The sequence below is a fragment of the Sturnira hondurensis genome, unplaced genomic scaffold (assembly GCF_014824575.4).
Source record: "Sturnira hondurensis isolate 20B ecotype Veracruz unplaced genomic scaffold, ASM1482457v3 Scaffold0022566, whole genome shotgun sequence".
In the NCBI taxonomy this organism is placed as follows: Eukaryota; Metazoa; Chordata; class Mammalia; order Chiroptera; family Phyllostomidae; genus Sturnira; species Sturnira hondurensis.
Genome location: NW_028095197.1, coordinates 11,559,404 through 11,581,524, shown reverse-complemented (window position 1 = coordinate 11,581,524; position 22,121 = coordinate 11,559,404). Strand labels below are relative to the sequence as shown.

The window sequence follows — 22,121 nt, the reverse complement described above, 5'->3', positions numbered from 1 at the left end:
ATGTATGGGTGCTTCTGGTGTGTCCCCTGCTGGGAACTGGCCTGCAACCCAGGCATGTGCCCTGACTGGGAATCGAACTGTGATTGTCTGGTTCGCAGGCCTGCGCTCAATCCACTGAGCTATGCCAGCCAGGGCTGCTGTCACTTTAAATGATGGTGTGCCTAAGCCTACTTGTATGTTATTTTTTCCTTTTTGTTGAATTTATTGGGGTGATGCTGCTTAACAAAATTCTACAGGTTTCAGGTACACAGTTCTATAACACATCATCTGTGTACTGTATTATGTGTTCACCACCTGAAGTTTTATTTTCAAGAAGAAAATTCTACGGAAAATTATGTAGTATTTTTATTAAGCTAAAATTCTTAAAGATAAAGCTCTGTTTCTAATTTTAATAAAAGTTAAGTGACATTTAGAAATACTTATTGAAGCAATTTTCCCGAGAAGTGTCAGTTTATTGGTTTTAGTTAGCATGTTGGAAAATTATATAATGTCTGTATACTTGTATATGGATATAACGACAACCTGTGTTTTGTTTTTATTTATAGGATTTGCTGTCACAGATGCATCACTACAATGCTGGGGTTAAACAGAGTGCTCTTCTTGGACTTAAAGATCTTTTGTCTCAGTACCCATTTATAATTGATGCACACCTTTCAAACATATTAAGTGAAGTGACTGCTGTGTTTACAGATAAAGATGCTAATGTACGATTAGCAGCAGTTCAACTTCTTCAATTCCTGGCCCCCAAAATACGAGCTGAACAAATTTCTCCATTTTTTCCTTTGGTAAGTGCCCATCTCTCTAGTGCCATGACTCACATTACTGAAGGAATTCAGGAGGACTCTTTGAAAGTTTTGGACATTCTGCTGGAAGAGTACCCAGCTCTGATTACTGGCCGTAGCAGTATATTGCTTAAGAATTTTGTAGAACTTATTTCTCATCAGCAGCTGTCCAAAGGATTGGTAAATAGAGACAGATCCCAGTCCTGGATACTTTCTGTAAACCCTAATCGGAGACTCACTTCTCAGCAGTGGAGGCTGAAAGTCTTAGTGAGACTCAGTAAATTCCTTCAGGCCTTGGCAGATGGATCCAGTAGGTTGAGAGAAAGTGAAGGACTTCAGGAACAAAAAGAAAATCCCCATGCCACTAGCAACTCCATTTTTATCAACTGGAAGGAACATGCCAACGACCAGCAACACATCCAGGTTTATGAAAATGGGGGTTCCCAGCCCAATGTCAGTTCACAGTTCAGGCTACGGTAAGAAGGATTTCAGTTATGTCCACACTCAGTTTTCCTATATTGAATTATAACTGCTGACCATTGATGGCTAATGGTGGGAAGACATACAGTTGTCTTTCGTAGTTTTCATATAGTTACTCATGATTTGGTTTTATTTGTCAATGGGAGGAGTCATTTGAAAGTATGATAACTTATTTCTAGCAAAGCCTAATGAGAAGTAAAACTTGATAGCCTCTTGGCTTTTTCTTCTTAGAATTTTATTTTTCTTAATTAGTTTTGATCAATGTAATTATCAATTTATGGTTCTTTTAATGGTATTTTATATTTAAGATTTAGACTAAGCAAGGAATACTATTTTTTAATAATTATTTTTTTTCATTCTTACCCTTCATTAGGTACCTGACTGGAGGACTAGGCAGTGTGGATGAAGGCTTGGCATCTACTGAGAACTTGAAAGGGTTTATTGAGATAATAATTCCGCTGCTAGTCGAGTGCTGGATTGAAGCTGTGCCTCCACAACTAGCTACTTCTGTTGGAAATGGTGTAGAACGGGAACCACTGCAGGTTATGCAGCAAGTTCTTAATATTATTTCCCTTTTGTGGAAACTCTCTAAACAGCATGATGAAAACCAGAAATTGGTGAGAACTAATTAGTTCTTTATTTTCTTAGTAATGCCTTTTGCCATTATTAATGGGCAGATTAGATACCAGCATATTCCTGTCAATTGGTTATGTATTTTCCAAAAAATTCCAAGGGTTTAACTGTAAGCTAGTTTCTTATTTTTGCCCCAAACAACAAATTAAAATAATTTGGTGAGATTGTTATCTGAATGTTAAAATTTTTAAAAGTGAAATGCATAACTTAATGCACTATTTTCATTAGCTATAATTTACAGTAGGGTTACAATTTACTGCTTTGTGGCAGATTATGTAGGAACATTCTAGTATCTGCAGGCCTCTTCTGGGATTGAAACAGTTGCTTATTAAGTAGTCTTTTCCAGTTTGTGCCACATTGCCAAGTTTAGTAGAAACGACTACATTTTAGAGAAGAAGCTACACACAGGCTTGCTGTGTGTATGCTCTTTGATCTTGATAAAGGATTTAAGGTCAGAAAACATTTCTAAAAGTTGCCTTTTAGTATATATAGGTAAGCTATAGTTGTAGATATACTATGAATGAAGTTAAGTGAATTCTAGGTCAGATAGGAGTTTCTTCGTAGAAAGCTAATTGTGAAGACATGTTTCTTGATAAGTAAAAGTTAAATCTACTGTTTGGGGAGAATTGAATGTTGGTAGCTTTTTAAAAGTGTTCTTACAGTGAATACAACATGTAGTGCATGGTGCAAGTAAGGAAGAACAAGCTCTAAGATTAATTGGTGATAAATTAATATGGTAGCACACTTATAAGCAACTGCAGGAACAATACTTTAAATCTTGAACCTTCTGGTTTATAGAATTACTGCAAGGACTTTAGACCAAGTGTGAAACCTTGAAGTTGCCTACTTATGTCCAAAACTGACAAGGCAGTTATTTGGTATTGTTTAATTGTTTTTATTCAAGCTGTAGCTTACAATGAGTTAGTATGCCACATAAAATAAGACTAAGGATGAATTTAAAATAGTATTTAATAATCTTGATAAACATGATATAATCGTACTATGGTGTGTGTTTAGGAGCTTGCTCTTTTGCTATTAACCAATTTACCCGTCATCTGTAGGGATGTTTGAAGAATTGCTGGCAAATAGATGGCATTCAAATAGATGGCATTTCGATTATAGTTTGGAGCTTGTCATATAATTCTTTGCCTACATTGGCAAGAAATAGTGATAGATCGTGGTTAGGGGTATAATATATGGTTTTACCTTGCTCTCCTTTATGGCAGTTAATCTCTGATGTAGGCTAGTGACAGTAATAATGTAAACAGCTTTGTAGAAAAGTATATATGATTTGCAGTCTTGAATGGATCTGTTCTCATCTGAAAGGCTAAGATAAAATGAAAAGTTATGATATTCAACATGCATCTAGTCTTTCTTTCATTTTTAAAAAGCTGAGAAATAAAAATTGCAAGCATTTTGGTGTTTGGTTGCATATGGGTAATGATGAATTTGTGTTATTGCTTTAGTAATAAGTAGTATTTGTAATTGGATAGAATGGTAGGACCGAATGCAAATTCATTAATTGTGCAAGTCATTCAGATAACACTGACCAGATGTAAACACTACCTTAATTTTATGGATATTTAAAGTATTACGTGACTATTCATTAGCATGCATTAACTAGGATACTAAGTTCAGAAGACTTGTTTTGCACAGATTGTTGGAGACTATGTATGTATGAAATTGAAATAAAGTGAGGGGGGTTAACTTAAATAGGAATGATATTTAAAAGCAGCCACTGGTAGAATTCTCTAATTTACCTTGGCAAATTATGTTTGCCATAATAATCAGATGATGGCAGTTATCCAGTTGTCCAAGAAAGGATGATTCCTGTGTTACGGTTCAAGTGGCAGCGTGGCTGCTGCGGGGGAAAGTTCAGCTTATTCATGTTAACTTTAAGGTGCCTGTTAGAAGTTTAAGAGGATATGTTGGGACAACATTTGTAGGCCAGGAAGAAAAGAAGAATCCATAAAGGATACTAAGGAGCTGCATGGTCACCAGCTTTTAGCACCTTAAGTCCCACATCCCAAGAAACTCCTCAGTCTCTGACAAAATGGAATGGTTGGTCCTCTGGAGAGGAGGAAGTAAGAGTGTTGTAATCTGGAATTAGATGGTGTTTCAAGTAAGAGAGAATGATACATTCACAAATACTGCTCAAGAATTTTAGAAAATTTGAGGAATTTTAGAGAAGTACATTGCTCTAGGAAAGTGTTGGATACCTTCAGTTGGAAATAATAAATTGCTAGGGAATAATAATGTTATAGTATAATAGAATACCAGGTAGTGGACTTCTATATTTTATAAATGTCAGGGTTACTCTCTTCCCTTTTTTCTTCTTAAACAGTAGATAAAATGCAAGTAAAAATAATTAAGTGCCAAAAAGGTCTGTGGGGGAAAATTGGATGCCCTAACAGTTTTTCTGATTTTTAAGTTTATTTACATATTAGATCGTGAGCAGAAGGTGTATTACAAGGAGAAATTTATAGTTGAATATTGACAAGTTGTCAAATTTTTGCTTAAAGTTTTATTGACTATTTTAAATTATTGTTTTTAGTAGATTTTCTAATCTTTGTTTATTTTAATAGGAGTCATGGCTTCGAAAGAATTATCTTATTGATTTCAAACACCATTTTATGAGTCATTTTCCATATGCCTTAAAAGAAATAACCAAGCACAGAAGAAAAGAGACAAATAAAAGGTATCNGAAGGAGAGAGGAAGAGAAACATCAATGTATGGTTGCTTCTGGTGCATACCCTGCTGGGAACTGACCCCTGCGGGGAACAGGCCTGCAACCCAGGCATGTGCCCTGACTGGGAATCGAACCGCGATCGTCTGGTTCACAGGCCCGCGCTCAGTCCACTGAGCTACACCAGCCAGGGCGGTATTGTGATTCTTTGTCACTGTACAGACTTGAAAAGTTGTTTAACCTGAAATTATCAGAAAATAAATAGCCTTAACCTGGAACCTTCTACATTGTGAGGCGTTTAGATCTAGATTTTGTGAAATAAAGTTAGCAGAAGTTTGGCTGATCTTGAACAAGTCACTTTAAGCCTTAGGACTTCAAGTTTTTTTTTTACTTTAATTTTTTTAAAATCTAAGTGAATGTTTTGTGCTAACCGAGTGTAAAGTATCAGATGATATGCATATGAATTTAATAAAATCTGTTGAGGTGGGAGGTGTATTTGGGAGAGGCACAGTGTAGTTATTTCAAAGCAAGAAAGTATCTTAAAGGCCATGTAGTTCTGCTCTCATTTACACATGAGGAAACTGGTAATGAAGCTATATCAGTAAGATAGAGATTTAAAAAATCCAAGCCTCAAAAATATTTAAAATGCTTACTTTAAGTGACAGTAGATAACAATAAACCAGTTAATAAAATTTGACAAGTCAAGTACAAGTTAGAACATTTAAAGTGCAGTTTCCTCAAATGAGCAAACACTGAAGGGATCTTAAAATCTGTCAAAAACTTCTTAAATTGCCCTGGCTGGTGTAGCTCAGTGGATTGAGCTCGGGCCTATGAACCAAAGGATCTCGGTTCGATTCCCAGTCAGGGCACATGCCTGGGTTGCAGGCCAGTTCCCAGCATGGGACGCTTGCGAGGCAACTAACCATATATTGATATTTCTCTCCCTCTCTCCTTCCCTTCCCCTCTAAAGATAAATAAACCAAATCTTTAAGAAAAAATTCTTAAATTTACCAAAGAAAGAAACTGCATGAAGAATCCGAGGCTCTATGAGCAGGGTTCAAAGAATATGCTCAGAAGTGATAAGTCTACTATAGGTGGATTAGCTTTTCATTCATTTACCAAATATTTGGTTTAATTGCTTACTATAAACAAAGTTTCATAATAGGTATAATCAGATGTCTTTAAAGTATGGTCCTTGTTCTCCTGAGTGATTTCATTAAATTGCTAAAATTGGTCAAAGAGTGTGTTCACGTGTATTAAGGAGACAGGGGCTGTATCAGTGATTTTACGAGATAACTTAATATAAAAGCAGCTAACTAGGTATTGAACTGAAAAGACAAAAGGGAAGAGTAAGGTATTATGGAGGTAGCAACTGCGGGAAGCGGCTACCTTCTCTAGGACAGGGAGAACAGAGAAGAGGGGAAAGAACGTGGAGGAAAAGCTTCGTGGAGCCAAAACTCGGACCTCTGGGAAGAGGATAGGGCTCAGCTAGTGCTAATGTTTTTGAGATCAGAACAGGAGCCTTGTGGGGCTGGGTTCCGGAACCCCACAGCTATAAAGAAGGTTCTGGCTGCCTGGGACTGGTATTTTCTCAGGGGCTGGTTGTGTGTCAGAAAAACTGCCAGCTAGAATCAGCTGTGGTTACCAGCACGAACTGCAGCTGGGTTATTGGGTTGCACTGGCAGCAAAAAGAAGCAAAAACAGGACTAGGAAGCAAACAGAAAAGAGAGGTCCCGTCTTCCTCCATAGCTTTCAGTCTTTTCTAGTACCCCTTTATTGGGGGAGCGTAACAGGGCCAGCTGTAAAAGAAAAAATGTGGCTGACAGAGTCCCAGCCCCGGGATTACAAAGGGGATTGTAAAAGGGTGGTTTTGGAGCTGAGAAACAGTGGTTCAAAAACTAGCAGGAGGAAAAATGAATTTACATATATAACTAACATAACTGTCTTTGGAACTATACAGTTATATTGAAGAGTACATATATAGACACGAATATGATTTTAGCAGGCAGAAATGGATGAGAGACTGTACTACCTGGAGGAGATAGGTAAGGGAGAGCATGGGTCAAATCTGTTTTCTACTTTTTACCACCCTTGATCCTGAAAGTCATTCCTTATCTCTATAGTTCATTTATCTTTTAGAGTTGATCCATTTAGTATTGAAGACTTTTGGTTGGATCAAAACTATGTTTTAAAAGATTGATTTAGGGCAGTAGTGTTCAATCTTTTTTATTTCATTGCACACATAAATTAATTACTAAAATTCTGCCATATACCAAAAAATATATGTTTTGCTCATCTGACCAAAAAAAACCCCAAAAGGTATAATTTTGATTCATTCATACCAGATAGCCATTTTGTTGGCTGTCGTCATATTTTTACTTGACAATTTAAGGAAAAAGAAGTCAGTGTGCCTCACTAAATAGTCAAGTATTACATGTTTAAAAATTCTTGCAGCACATTGGTTGAAAACTGTTGATATAAGGGGTGTCTGGAGGGGTTAGGGGGTTAAATAGGGAGATAATTTTTCTTTTAAGTATGCTTCTTGTTCTAAATTCTTTTTATTTTTATTTATTTTTAAAGACTTTATTCATTTATCTTTAGAGGGAAAGGGAAGGAGAGAAGGAAAGAAATATCAATGTATGGTTGCCTCTCATGAGTTCCCTGCTGGGAACTGGCCTGCATCCCAGGCATGTGCCCTGACTAGGAATCGAACCTCGATCATGTGGTTCACAGGCCCGCACTCTATCCACTGAGCTGCACCAGCCAGGGCTTAAATAGGGAGATAATTTCTTAAGCAAGATGTTAGCGCCCTCCCCCTTACAGTTTTCTTACTGGAGTAAAAGTTGGCCTGTTTTTGTTTTTTAATTTCTTTTTTTAGATTTTATTTATTTTTAGAGAAAGGGGAAGGGAGGGAGAAAGAGAGAGAAACATCAGCGTGTGGTTGCCTCTTGTGCTCCTCCAACTGGGGACCTGGCCCACAACCCAGGATGTGCCCTGACTGGGAATCTAATAGGTGGCAGACGACCCTTTGGTTTGCAGGCTGGTACTCAATCCACTGAACCACACGAGAAAGGGCTGTTTTTGTTGTTTAAATCATCACTCTAAGATAGATATATTGTGTTTGGAGAGAGAGAGGAACATTGGTTGCTTTCAGTAGGTGCCCTGACTGGGGATTGAACCTGCAACCTTGTAGTGTATGGGATGATGCTCCAACCAGCTGAGCCCTCCAGCCAGCCAGTACTAGAACAAAAATTTTTAACCCAGTCCATGGATAAGTTTCAGAAAATCTTAAATTCTTAGATAGAATTGTATGTGGGTTTTATTTTTTTAAGAGATTTTATGTATAATTTTCATCAAAATAAAATTAAATCATGGTTAAGATGTTTGGGATTTAGTAGATCATTAAACGTAAGTAAATTACCAAAGAGTATATGAGTGTACTGTCATTCAAGAAATTTGTTGGACATTTAATATGTGCAAAGCACTTACTATGGTCCATATACTATGTGCTGAGCATTTAGTGGTAAAGGAGATAGATAGGGTACAGTCTAATGACGGAGATGTTTATTTCTGTGATTCTTTAATCAATGACTACCTGTGATCAAGTTGATGAAAGAAGTGTTTAGGTTAATACAAGATTATATAATAAGGAGCTGGTCCTAATCTTCCTGAGGGGAGTACAATCCTAGGGAAGGCTGCCCTGGTGAAGTGGTTTGTGCTAAGATGAGACACAAAGGACGAAAAAGGAGTTAATTGGATGAAGAGCCTGAGATGGCGGAATTGTGGAATTGCTAGCAGAGGTGTACTGACACTATAACAAACTTACTCTTCATCAGGTTGCTCTATGAATTGTTTCTGGGGACTACAGGCTGCTCTTTGACTTCGTAAGGAGTACATTGAATACCTAGCAGACAGCCTGTGGAGGGCAACACAAGTTCAAATTAGGGGAGCCAATAATAGTTGGCCAATAATAGGCCAGTGGTCTTCACACTTGGTGTCTACCCAGTTAATTTTGACCCGATGCCTAAGTTTTTTCATATTATGTTGAAATACAGAGTTACAAAGGATATTATTTGTTTTTATTTTGATAAAATATGCATAACAGAATTTACCATTTTAACCATTTTTAAGTGGTATTCAGTACATTCTTGTGCAGCCATCACGACTCTCTATTTCTAGAACGTTTTCATTTTCCCAAACCCAAACTCAAACTCTGTACTTATTACACAATAACTCCACGTTTTCCTCTTCCCAGCTCCTGGGAACCACTGTTCCATTTTCTCTCTCTTAATTTAACTGTTGTAGGTGCCTCATGTAAGTAAAATTGTACAGTATTCGTCCTTTTGTGTTTGGCTTAGTTGCACTTAGCATAATGTCTTCACGGTTCATTCACATTGTAGTACATACCAGTATTTTATTCTTTTTTTTTAAGACATTACTTTTTTTAGAGCAGTTTTATGTTCAGTCAGATTCAGCAGAGTTCCTTTATATTCCTGCCTCCGTAAATGTACAACAAGCCTTCCTCACTGTCAGCGTACCACCCCAGGGCACTGGAGTTGTACATTTGTTACACGGACACATCTTTATCACCAGGAGTTCATATTTTACCTTAAGGTTCACTCTTGATATACATTCTGTGAGTTTTTTTAAGTGTATTTTATTGATTATGCTATTACAGTTGTCCCGTTTTTTCCTCCCCTTTATTTCCCTCTGTCCTACACTGCCCCCTCCCACCAACATTCCCCCTACATCCCCTTAGGTCATGTCTATGGGCCATGCATATCAGTTCTTTGGTTTCTCCATTTCCCATACTATTCTTAACTCCCCCTGTCTATTTTGTACCTAACCATTTATGCTTTTTATTCCCTGTACCTTTTCCCCTATGCTCCCTTCCCCCTCCCTGCTAATAACTCTCCATGTGATCTCCATTTTTGTGATTCTGGTCTGTTCCAGGTGTTTGCTTAGGTGTTTTGTTGTTTTTGTTTTGTTTTATTTTTAGGTTCAGTTACTGATAGTTGTGAGTTTGTTGTCATTTTACTGTTCATATTTTTGATCATCTTTTTCTTAGATAAGTCCCATTAACATTTCATATAAGGGCTTGGTGATGATGAAACTCCTTTAACTTGACCTTATCTGGGAGCACTTTATCTGCCCTTCCATTCTAAGTGATAGCTTTGCTGGATAGAGTCATTTTATATGTAGGTCCTTGCCTTTCATGATTTTGAATACTTCTTTTCAGACTCTTCTTGCCTGCAAGGTTTCTTTTGAGAAATCAGCTGACAGTCTTATGGGAACTCCTTTGTAGGTAACTCTTTTTCTCTTGCTGCTATTAAGATTCTCTCCTTCTCTTTCATCTTGGGTAATATAATGACGATGTGCTTTGGTGTGTGCTTTCTTGGGTCCAACCTCTTTAGGACTCTGAGCTTCCTGGATTTCTTAGAAGTCTATTTCCTTCTCCAGATTGGGGAAGTTTTCCATTTCTTGCTCTTCCTTTTCTCCTACTGGCACCCCTATGATTCGGATGTTGGAACATTTAAAGTTGTCCTGGAGGTTCCTGAGCCTCTCCTCCCTTTTTTTTGAATTCTTGTTTCTTTTTTCTGCTCTGGTTGAATGTTTATTTCTTCTTTCTGTTCATACAGATTGGAGTCCTGGTTTCCTTCCCCTCACCCTTCCCTTTTTTTCACGTTTCATAGCCTCACTTTTTTCTTTATTTTGCGATTATACTCAGCAATTTCTGTGAGCATCCTGATTACCAGTGTTTCGAACTGTGCATCTGATAGGTTGGCTGTATCTTCATTGCTTAATTCTGTTTTTGGAGTTTTGATCTGTTCTTTCAGTTGGGCCATATTTCTTTGTCCTGGTTCACCTGTTACATTGTAAGGGGCAGAACCTTAGGTATTCGCCAGGATGGGACACTCCACGTCACTGCATTGTGGTGCTGTATGTGGGGGAGTGGTCGGAGAGGGAACAGTGCTGCTTGCTCAGTTCTCAGCTGGCTTTCAATCACTTCCTCTGCTACCCACAGGCAAATTGGACCCTTCTGATGATGATTTCCCGGGAGGGTGGTTTTGTGTACATTCAGGGACCCCATGGGTCTTGCCAATGAACTCACCTGTGAGGCTGGGAGTTTTTCCCATTGCTGCAATTCCTGATTTTCTCCAGCCAGAGGTTTTGAGGCTTTCTTTTTTGCGTGTGCTGGAATCCTGGGTTTCATAGTCTGTCTTGCTCCCCAGTTGTTCCTCTAGGTTTATCTGCGCACAAATGTGGGACAGGTGGGTCTGCCAGCTGCTGCCTTGCTGTGTGTCCTCTCCACCTGGCTGCCTGTCTCGCTGCCTCCTACTGACCTGGATGAATGTTTCTTCTTTAACTCCTTAGTTGGACTTCCATACAATTTGATTTTCTGGCAGTTTGGGGTTTTTGTGTGTTTTTTTAAATTTGTTGTACTTTTGGTTGTGGGAGGAGGCAAAGTGTATCTACCCTACGCCTCCATTTTGGCTGGGAGTCTCCTGCATTCTATGAGTTTTGACATGTATGTGATGACATGTATGCACCATGATAGTATCATACAGGATAGTTTCGCTGTCCTAAAAATGCTCTGTAGTCTGCCTATTCATCCTTCCCTCCCACCTACTTTTTTCATGGTTTTGATAGCCCATTTCTTTTATTCCTAAATATTTCATTGTTTGGGTGTATTGCTGTTTATTCACCTACTGAAAGACCTCTTGGTTGCTTCTATATTTTGATTTTAAGGCTAAGTAAAATTCCACTGTATGTATATACCTTGTTTGGTTTATCCATTTGTCTCTTGGTGGACATTTAGGTACTTTCTACTTTTGGGCTATTGTGAGTAAAACTGTATGAACATTGGTCTCCAAATATCTGTTTGAGTACCTGGATATAATTTTGGCATTATTGCGAATAGTGACATTTAAAAAATTCAGTGTAGTAGAATGGTCTCTGAAAACTTAATTTTTGTACTCATAATTTATTAATTTATGTGGTGATTATTCTAATGAGGTAATTATGTACTGGGAACAGATATGGCTATATCTTGCCTTTTACCTGCAAATTAGAAGTTCACTGCTGAGTAGAAGGATTTACTAATTGGGAAAACTTTCCAATATGCAGGAAAATTAGTTTATTTTTTTCAGAGTGAGTGGAGAGCTTTGATTTAGCAAATTGAGATTAAGTGGTAGTTGAGTGGTTAGGAATTGATTGGAAAGTGTATTAGAAAAGACTGCTTTTTTGTTCATGATAGTGTTAGAAAATTTCTTTTATAAATAATTTGGTTTTTAAAAAATGAGCTATATTAAACATAGGGAGTAAATAGTTCAGACAGATGTGAATGGTTACATTTTAGAAAAATGTAGTAATAAATAGATTTCTTTATGGGAATCTGAGACCAGAGTTAGCTCCAGAGAACCGAGTACTTAAGGAAGCAGAAATCAAAAGGGGGTTGGCTTGCACTTTCATCTCTAGAAGAAACCTGGGCTCCTTATCACCGTATAACTCAATTGGATGGAAATGTCTGTTAAGGCTAAAAGAAAAGACCACCTGGAACAGTATAAAAGGTTACTTGTTAAAAAGAGATTTATATGATGTATTGTATCAAGAAAGTTTTCTTGACTAATTTAAATAAGAACCCCATTGAAGATCCAGAATCTGAAGTTTGATGGTACAAAAACAATGGTAGGTAAAACTGCTGCTATCTTAGCACAAGTTAAGGCAGTTGCACCAAACAGTACTGGTAGACACTGTGTTCTTCTTCACCGTGCACTCACCGTTTAAAAGTGTGCCAGTTTCACTTCAAAATGTCCTTAATAAAGCAGTGAAAATTACTAATTTTATTAAGTCGGCCATGGAGAACACATTTTTAGTATTCTGTGTGATGAAATGAGAAGTGTGCATAAAGTATTTCAACAGCATATACCAGAAAATGATGGTTGGCTAAAGAAAATACGTATGTGACTATTCTACTTGTGAGTTTTTTCCTGTGATGCACACGATTTTAACTTGAAAGAATAACAGACAAACTATGGTTATTCAAACTTCAATATTTGGCAGCTATTTTCTCAAAAATGAAGAAAGTGAGCCTATCAGTTTCCAGAAAACAGCTGACAATATTTGTGCCAGTGATAAAATTTGAGTCTTTAAACAAAAACTAGTATTTTGGAGAATGTGTATTTTCCACCTGAGTCCTATCCATGTATTTTCTCCCTTTTTGCTCTTCATTTGTTAATGGTAAAATGCCTAGTCCCTAGGTGGACACAGGAAGATTTCATAGCTGCGTTTGCAGCTAGGAATGGTCATGTGGGTAATTTCTGTCGAATACCTCAGACTTTCTCCCTCCAGTGTAAGGCTTGTGTGTTGAGTTCTTTGTTGGCCACCTCTGTCTGGATTTACACCACAGATAGGTTAAGGTCCACATATCAAAAGTAGGATTTGCTGTATTTCTGCTCCTCTGTGCAATATTATCTCCATTTACGAAGTCAGTAGTGTAGATATGTAACCCTTAATTTCTCCATTCTCCACCATCTCAAAACTCACATACATGTACACATTTAAGCAAACTTCAGATTCAGCTAATTTTATTTTTCCTGAATGTCCCCGTCCCCTCCTTTTCTAGTCCATGCCAGCCAGCACTTGACCCTGGTCTTGCCTGTGTCATCTTTTGTGTGGATCGCTACAGTAACCATATTCTTTGTTTATAGTTCTTCAACTCTCATTTTTCCCTTTCCATCCACAGAATCATCCATCTCAGAGACTTTTCAACCCTTTTACTCCTGTGCCGACAGAATTAATTTTAGTGTCCTTAGCCTCAAAATCTGGTCCCATTTTACTTTTCCAGGCTCATTTGTCACTCCTAGCTCTACATTTGAAGCTCTGATAGCACCAAATGTCTTTTCTTTTCTTTCCCATGTATTTGTGTTTCCTGAATACTGTGTCCTTTTTGCACATGTTTCACAGGCAGAATTAACATTTTCCTTTAAAATTGTTTAGTTTGAGATTTCTGCCAAGATGGAGGCATAGGTGGAAAACACTGTGCCTTCTCCCACAACCAAGTTTGAATACAACAAAGGTTTGGAGAACAAAGAAACAGCCAAAAAACAGAAAATTGAATTATATGGAAGTCCGACAACAGCGAACCATTCAACCGGGTTGGTAAGAGGGGCGGAGCCAGCAGCGGAGCAGGGTCGGGCAGGACAGATCCCCTGACCCAGGCGCACAAGTAGCCCGGACCCAGTCAGGGTGTGGGGCAGACTGACTGCGGTCGCACTTTCGCGCACAGTGAGATGGACCACGCAGGCCCAGCGGGTGAACCCAGTGGTGGAGGGCTGATGGCGGTGGCACACTCGCGTGCAGTGGGACAAAACGTGCGGGCCCCAGTGACGGTGGCAGCTGCGGCACCTGTGGCGGTGGCTGAGGCGGGAGGCAGCAGATGGGACGCCATTGTTCCTCTTTGACCCTGCCCCCACATACAACCTCACAACCCAGCGACTGAGTTGCCCCGCTCTGGTGAACACCTAGGGCTCCGATCCTGCTACATAACAGGCATGAACAGCCCAAAAGTTGGCGCAAGAAGAACTCAAAGTCCCAGCGCCGATCCCTCTAAGCGACCAAGAGATTGCCAGCCTCTCAGATGCACAGTTCAAGACACTGTTTATTAGGATGCTCACAGAACTGGTTGATTATAGTCACAAATTAGAAGAACATATGAAGGCTAAAGTAATTGAAATGTAGGGAGATGCACAGGAAACCAATGGTGATGGAAAGGAAACTGGGACTCAAATCAATGGAATGGACCAGAAGGAAGAACAAAACATCCAACCAGAAAAGAATGAAGAAATGAGAATTCAAAAAAATGAGGAGAGGCTTAGGAACCTCCAGGACATCTTTAAACGTTCCAACATCCGGATTATAGGGGTACCAGAAGGGGGAAAGAAACAGCCACGAGTGGAAAACTTATTTGAACAAATAATAAAGGAGAACTTCCCCAGTCTGGCAAAGGAAATAGACTTCCAGGAAATCCAGGAAGCTCAGAGAGTCCCAAAGAAGTTGGACCCAAGAAGGAACACACCAAGGCACATCATAATTACATTAGCCAAGACTAAAATGAAGGAGAGAATCCTAGAAGCAGCAAGAGATAAGGGGACAGTCACCTACAAAGGAGTACCCATCAGACTGTCAGCGGATTTCTCAAAAGAGACCTTACAGGCAAGAAGGGGCTGGAAAGAAGTATTCCAAGTCATGAAATCCAAAGACCTACAGCCAAGATTGCTTTATCCAGCAAAACTTTCATTTAGAATGGAAGGACAGATAAAGTGCTTCTCAGATAAGGTCAAGTTCAAGGAGTTCATCATCACCAAGCCCTTATTATATGAAATGCTAAAGGGACTTATATAAGAAAAAGAAGATGAAAAATATGAACAGTGAAAGGACAGCAAACTCACAGTTATTAACAACCACACCTAAAACAAAAGCAAACCAAGAGGACAGCTAGATCAGGAGTGGAACCATAGAAATGAAGAACACATGGAGGGTTAGCAACAGGGGAGTGGGAGGAGGAGAAGGGGGGAGAAGGTACAGAAAATAGCATAGACAGTAGGTAGAAAATAGATAGGGGGAGGGCAAGAATAGTATGGGATATATAGGATCTAAAGAACTTGTGACACATGGACACAAACTAAGGGGAGAGAATGGTGGGGGAGAGAGTTTTCGGGTGGATGGGAATGAAGGGGGGGAATAGAACAACTGTAGTGGTATAATCAATAAAAAGTATAAAAAAACAAGCGGTGCATCAACCATGTAAAACTAAAAAAAAATAAAATTGTTTAGTTTGAGATTTTTAATTGTAATTATCTTCATATTTTTTAAAATATGAAACAGGCTCTGTTGCTGAGTGGTCTGAAATGAGTATTCATAGTCCAAGTTGCAAATTTTATTGTTACTAAGGTATTTTGTTATTTGAAGGGTTTTGAAGTGTCCTACAATTTTGAAGGGAATTTGTTTTGTATGGCTAGAAAAACTGGATTTTCATATGTGAATTGTAAAATTAAGTCACTTCAGAACATTGCTTATCTGTGCCAGTCTCCTTATTTCCACATAAGGGAACTGTGGGCCAGTAGAATTAGTGACTCTGTTAAGTCATGATTGGTTAGGAGCACAGTCAAGGTCTACTTCGACCTGCATCAAATATAAGTATATGCTTTAAAAAAACTCCATTGGGTGTTGGGGTTTTCAAGTCTTTTTATCTCCAAATACCTCTTAAGATTACCGAGCAGTGTTACTGGGTTCTTAACTTTTTTGGTAAACAACTTGAATAATCAACTTAGTATGTTGTCTAATTCATGACTTCTTAACAACCCTCATTCCATAATGAAAGGTTCATTTACAAAACAGTGCCGTACATACCTGTCTTCTTGGCCATTTATTCTAGAAGGAAACAGTTTTTGACTCATTGATAGATTGTTTTAAGCATGCTAAGTGAGGTAGATATGGTAGATAATCACATTTCATAGATATTTTTTTCTTTGTTTTTAGCATCAAGCATTGCACGATTCTCTCCAATAACGTAGACCACCTCTTACTGAATTTAACACTGTCTGATATCATGGTCTCCCTGGCAAATGCCTCAACTTTGCAGAAGGATTCCAATTGGATAGAAAGGATAAGAAAATTTGTGACAGAGACCCTTGAAGATGGCTCTAGGCTAAATAGTAAGCAGCTGAACAGATTGCTTGGGGTATCGTGGAGGTTAATGCAGATACAACCTAACCGAGGTAGGTGACACTGCTTTTTCTTCATTTAAGAGAGGAGCTCTTATGCATGCTATTTAGGGTCTAGCTTCGAGTTGGTGACTTTTAAACTTTCCACGTAGTCAAGTTAATTACATTCAAGCTATAAAAGGTAGCTAGCATAATCATAAAGGACTATCTACTTGAACACTGCAATTTTTTATGGCTCAGCTATCCCTTTCTCAATGGATAGGTCCCTTTCTGAAGCAAATTGATAAGATTTCTAGTAGACTACAGAATTGGCGTAAAAAAGGGTAGAGACTATTGAGAGGAAATTTTAAATCTATCCATTGGGCCTGATGAAATTCCCTCTTCTGATCTAGTTTGACTGGAATTTGAGAGCTTTTCCCTTTCATCCTTATAGACTGAATCCTGCATTTCTTCTAGCTTGAAGTTGTGCCACATTAAGTCAGTTTTAGTGTGACTTACTAATTTTTCTCTGTCAGTAACAAAGCTTTTCTGTTTGGTTTCCATCTTATTCACCTTTGTAGTATCCCGGTTTTTGTTATCCCTACTCAGGTTTGTTTTCCTTTAGGAAAAGTTACACTGTAATCTCTGTTTGGGTTTACCTTTATATTAATTAGACTGTTGCTGTAGGACCTAGATGATAGAGTGTGGCTGAGATCTGCTTTGTTATGGAACAAAGAACACTACCTCTGTTTTTAGAGGAATTTGGGGGCTGGTGATGAAATATTTTTGATTCATATGTAGTTGTTTTTTTCTCTGTTTTTAGAGGCTACAGAGTCTCTCATCAAGGCAGTTTATACTTTGTATCAGCAGAGAGGCCTTATCCTTCCAGTTCGGACTTTGTTACTGAAGTTTTTCAGTAAAATCTATCAAAAAGAAGAATTGAGATCTTGCAGATTCAGGTAACATTTCATTTATTTTGCCTTTCTTTTTCTTGCTATTTTGTGGTTTTTAAAATAAGACAATAGGGTGAGTAAATCTCTGGAGAAGTTCACTCTTTTTTTGTCCTAGATGGTTATATTGTGGGAGAAACTCCCAGAAACTGTTCTTCTCGTCAGGGCATTAAAGAATTACAGATTAATGAGTCTTTTATCGTTCAAGCAGGGTTTATTGGTGATAAGTTTTAATGGAAGAGAATGGGCCTTGCCAAGGTGGAGGAGAAAGGCAAGGCCAGGGGTGGCAAGAATGGCAAGGGCCCAAGAGCAAGACAGATATCCTTTGTTCTGAGGACTTGTATAGTTGGTGGGATGGGGGAAAGGTAAAGAAGTTACATATTGATTGACAGGTACAGGTGGTGCTGGCTTTTCAGTATGGGGCTTGAATACCCAAAGGTATTAATAGGCTTCTTCCTTCTGGCACTGTAGACTCTTTCAGGCCTTTTCAGGGCTTGGGATGAAAGCACAGTTTCAAAGGCTTCCTTTCCCAGATAATGGAAAAGTTACATAGAATTTCAAGGACTCCTGAGTCAGTGGGTGGGGCATGTATCGCTCCTCCTCCCTGCTTTTGTTTGCTGTCTATTGTACCTAACAGTTAAATTTAAGAAAAGATACAAAATTTTATGAAGAAGCATACATAATAGTACCAGTAATCTTTATTCACATAAATGAGCAGATAAAAGCCGAATTGTGCACAAATCCGCTTGTCTACTTAGAGCTAAAGGATAGTTGGAACAAACTACAGCAGCCTCAGCCTTTTCTTTTGCTTCCATAAAAACGGAGATGGAACTACTAGTGCTTACTGACATATTGCGGCATATGGTGTAAGAATGAGGGCAATAGACATGAGAGTGTTTCTGGCTTAGTTTGATGGCACGTGAGACAGACAGCACAAAGACTATTAGGAATTAAGTTTTTGATAGGGTGAGTCTGAGGTTTATTTGGGACAGCTGGGAAGAAATCTTTGGCTGGGAGATAACCTTGGCATATATAGGGAGTTGCTGGAATATATTTGAGTCTTATTATAAGCCAGATGCTTTTCATAATTTTTCTGAAATTATGAAGAGTAGATAGTGTTACTCTCATTTTACAGAAGGAAACAAGCTTGGGTTAAATAAGTTGGTGTCATCCAACTAATGGGTAACAGAGGTAGCTGAGATTTTATATTCACGTCTGATGACAAAGGTCATGCTTAAAATCACTAAGTTCAGGGGGACAGCAAAAGAGATCGCTGCTACACAAGTATAGAGACCTTAGAGCTTTAGCAAATATACCAAAGAACTGAAATAACAAGTTCTAGGGCACCCTGGTTGAATGCATCAGTAAATTAATATAGTGCAGTGACTGACACTAATTAGGATAAATAGTACATAAAAAGTTACCTGTGTCCTTTAAGGTAAAAATATAATTTAGTCTCCCCAAACTTGGTTGGGAAAACCTAGAAAGTGCTACAACTAAATAAACGATGCTGCAATCTCATAGGCTTTCACATGTTTAAATGAATACGTGTGTTATTGGTACATGATTTGTCACTTTATGGTGTATTTAAATTGAAAAAATTTTTGGCTTAAACTTATGCTTCTTGTCTTCCAAATTACACTTCATTGGGTTCCTCCTTGGCCTTTCTTAGATACCGCAGCAAAGTGTTATCCCGTTGGCTGGCTGGGTTACCACTGCAGCTTGCTCATCTTGGCTCCCGAAACCCTGAGCTCTCAACACAGCTCATCGATATCATCCAAACGGCTGCAGCACGAGCAAATAAAGAATTACTAAAAAGTTTACAAGCTACTGCTCTTCGAATCTATGGTAAGAGTTTGCTTACTTGTACTGGTAATCATTGCTGTACCCTGATTTGGAAAGGAAGTTTATAAGGTTTTGCCTTTCCTTTACATTATTATAAATTAGTTATGCTGTGATAAAATTACCAAAACAAAATCCACCATCAAATAGTAAATTGATTTTTAGTGGTAAGTATTCTTTGTTAGAATACTTTTAGAAGATTAATGATAGGTGCTTCTTGCATTCTTAAATTGTCTTTTAAACCACTTGCTCTTTAAAAATTCAAAACTGATCAAGTATTTTTAAAAAATTCCTTTGAAGCTTTGGTGGGAAATTCCTTATTTAATCATAACGGATATCTTACATGAATTCCATATGTTAATATTTCTGACTCATCCCTGGAACTATTTCATATTTTAAGCAGAAATAGCAATTAAAAGCTTTCTGGGCTATATAGGTATATATAATTTACATTTATTAGTGAGATATAATTCACATGCCATCAAAATTTGCTGTGTTAAAGGTACAATTTGGTGATTTTTTTAAAGCACATTCCTAAGGTCTTGCAGTCATTATCACTGTCTTAATTTCAGAATATTTTTATCACCCCCAAAAGAAACTACCTGTCAGTGGGCCCTCTCTATTCTTGCTTGTCCCAGCTCCTGGCAACCACTAATCTATTTCTGTGTCTGGATTTGCTTATTCTGGACATTTCTTACAAATTGAATTATGGAATATGGGGCCTTTTGAGTCTGGCTTCTTTGACTTACAGTGTTTTCAGGACTTATCCCTGTTGAAACATATAATGATATTTACTTCTTTATTGCTAGGCAGTATTTCATTTAATGGATATACTACTTATATTTATTCATTCATTAAGTAATGGGCACTTGATTTGCTTCCTCCTTTTGTGGATACATTTTTAAATGTTTTCAGCATTGCTTATATGTAGAGTTGTGTGTGTATGTTGTGTGTAGGTGTGTAAGTGTACATAGACACACAGACAAGTTTTTTGCTTTAAGTTGATACTGTAATTGTCACTGTTCAGCAGAAGTGTCTGTTTTTTACTGTTTTGGTTTGTGTCCAATTCCTTTACCCCCATGAAAGTTCTTATTTTAAGCAAGACAACTTGGATGTTATGAAACTGTTACTGTGTTAAATACTGGGTTGGCCAAAGAGTTTATTTAGTTTTTTCCATATGATGGCTCTAGTAGTGCTTGTCTTCAATTTTGTTTGAAATAATTTTGTTAGATTGTATTGTGACAGCTGTCATATCAGTGTGCATTTAAAAAAACGTAAAAAAATTGGTGAATTTTTGTGAAGCCATTTTAATATCGAAGATGGAAGAAGATACACATTTTCAGAATATTATGCTTTATTATTTCAAGAAAGGTAAAAATGCAAATGAAATGCAAAAAAAGATTTGTGCAGTGAATAGAGAGGGTTCTGTGACTGATTGAATGTGTCAAAAGTGATTTGCAAAGTTTCTTGGGACTACTGACATTTTGCCAAATAACTCTTTGCTGTGGGGCTGCCTCATGCTTTGGAAGAAGTTCAGCAGCGCCACCTGCCTCAACCCCCCAGAAGCCAATAGCAGGAGACAGCCGACATACTCAGAATGTCCAGATCAATTAGATTTTTGGTAAAAATGAAAAATGTCTTTTATTTTATGGGAAAAAACGTGGACCTTTTGGCCAACCCAATAAATGTATCTTTAAATAAATAATGGTTATGTTTAATATTGATTTTATTTTAGAAAGTAGCTTAAGCCATACATACATGTTTTATGATAAAAAACTTTTTCGTATAATTTATGTGACGGACCTTAGCATAACACAGTGAACATCACTCAGTCTACTTTATTAATTTTAATCTCTGCTTTGTATATTTTTTATAATTAAATTTACTGTGTCCATCTCTCCCCCTAGATCCACAAGAAGGCACTGTGGTGGTTCTCCCAGCAGAGTCTCAGCAGTGTTTGGTCCAGCTTATATATTTTCTACCCAGTCTACCTGCTGATTTGCTTTCTCGGTTAAGTCGGTGCTGTATCATGGGAAGACTTAGTTCAAGTTTGGCTGCCATGCTTATCGGGATACTGCACATGAGGTAGCATGCTCATGCGAGCTGTATTTTAAGTGTATGAAATGTATAGCCCTTTACTCCTTCAACTTGCAATTCGCAGTGTTGGCTTTTAAAATCACACATTGCTACTACCTTCATTTGCTCTTAATGCAATAATAAAACTGTATATTATTGCTAAATAAAGTTTACTAGGGTAAGATTGTTTCGTTATTTGTTTAGTGATATATATATATATATATATATATATGGATTGGAATAAGGGTTGAAATTATTAAATACATATCGTAAAGATTCAATGGCAAGTGAGGATACTATACTTAAAACTTCGGTGTTACGGAATTGTATACAGACCTTTTCAGAGAGCTCAGAATTTAATGTAGCTGGTGAGATTAAGTTTATGTACTCAGACAAGGAATCACTTGAAATCTCGCATGTACACATGTGTATGTTAAAATGTTTTAACTGAGCAGATAAAACAGTACAGTACTATGAAGTACATTTAGGTTGCTGTGTAACCAGCACCACTGTCCTCCTCCAGAACTTTTCCATCTCCCTAAACTGACACTGCCCACTGTGTGGTAACTCCTCATTCACCCTGCCCCTCCCTGCCACAGGTAACTGTCTTCATGGTGTTGATTGTTCTGGGTTGCTCATATAAGTGGAATCGTATAAGACTTTTTGTCATTTTGTTTCTTTCCTATTTCACTTAGCATAACTCTTCAATGGTCAGAATTTCCTTTTCAAGGTGGAATAATGCTCCATCGAATGTAAATACTGTTGTACATTTTGTTTATCTCTTTGTTGGTGGACACTTGTTTCCCCCCCCCCCCACCTTTTTAGCTATTGTGAATAATGCTGCTATAAACACTGCAGTATAGATACATGTTTTAGTTCTTACTTTTAATTCTTTTAGCTATATACCCAGAAGTGGAGTTGCTGGATCATGTGATAATTGTTTAATTTTTCAAGAATCTGCCATGC

The 22,121-nt window shown here is 37.9% G+C and overlaps 1 protein-coding gene across 2 annotated transcripts in view; it reads left to right on the top strand.

Moving 5' to 3' along the window:
- The window catches only part of TEX10 (testis expressed 10), a 45,709-nt gene that overhangs the window by 5,598 nt on the left and 17,990 nt on the right, over window positions 1–22,121 (top strand). For both annotated transcript variants that reach the window (XM_037035790.1, XM_037035791.1), the window contains exons 3-9: window positions 546–1,258; window positions 1,636–1,879; window positions 4,481–4,593; window positions 16,124–16,362; window positions 17,111–17,246; window positions 18,910–19,085; window positions 20,987–21,164. In XM_037035790.1, the coding sequence (XP_036891685.1) occupies window positions 546–1,258; window positions 1,636–1,879; window positions 4,481–4,593; window positions 16,124–16,362; window positions 17,111–17,246; window positions 18,910–19,085; window positions 20,987–21,164 (1,799 nt within the window). The remainder of the gene's footprint in view (window positions 1–545; window positions 1,259–1,635; window positions 1,880–4,480; window positions 4,594–16,123; window positions 16,363–17,110; window positions 17,247–18,909; window positions 19,086–20,986; window positions 21,165–22,121) is intronic.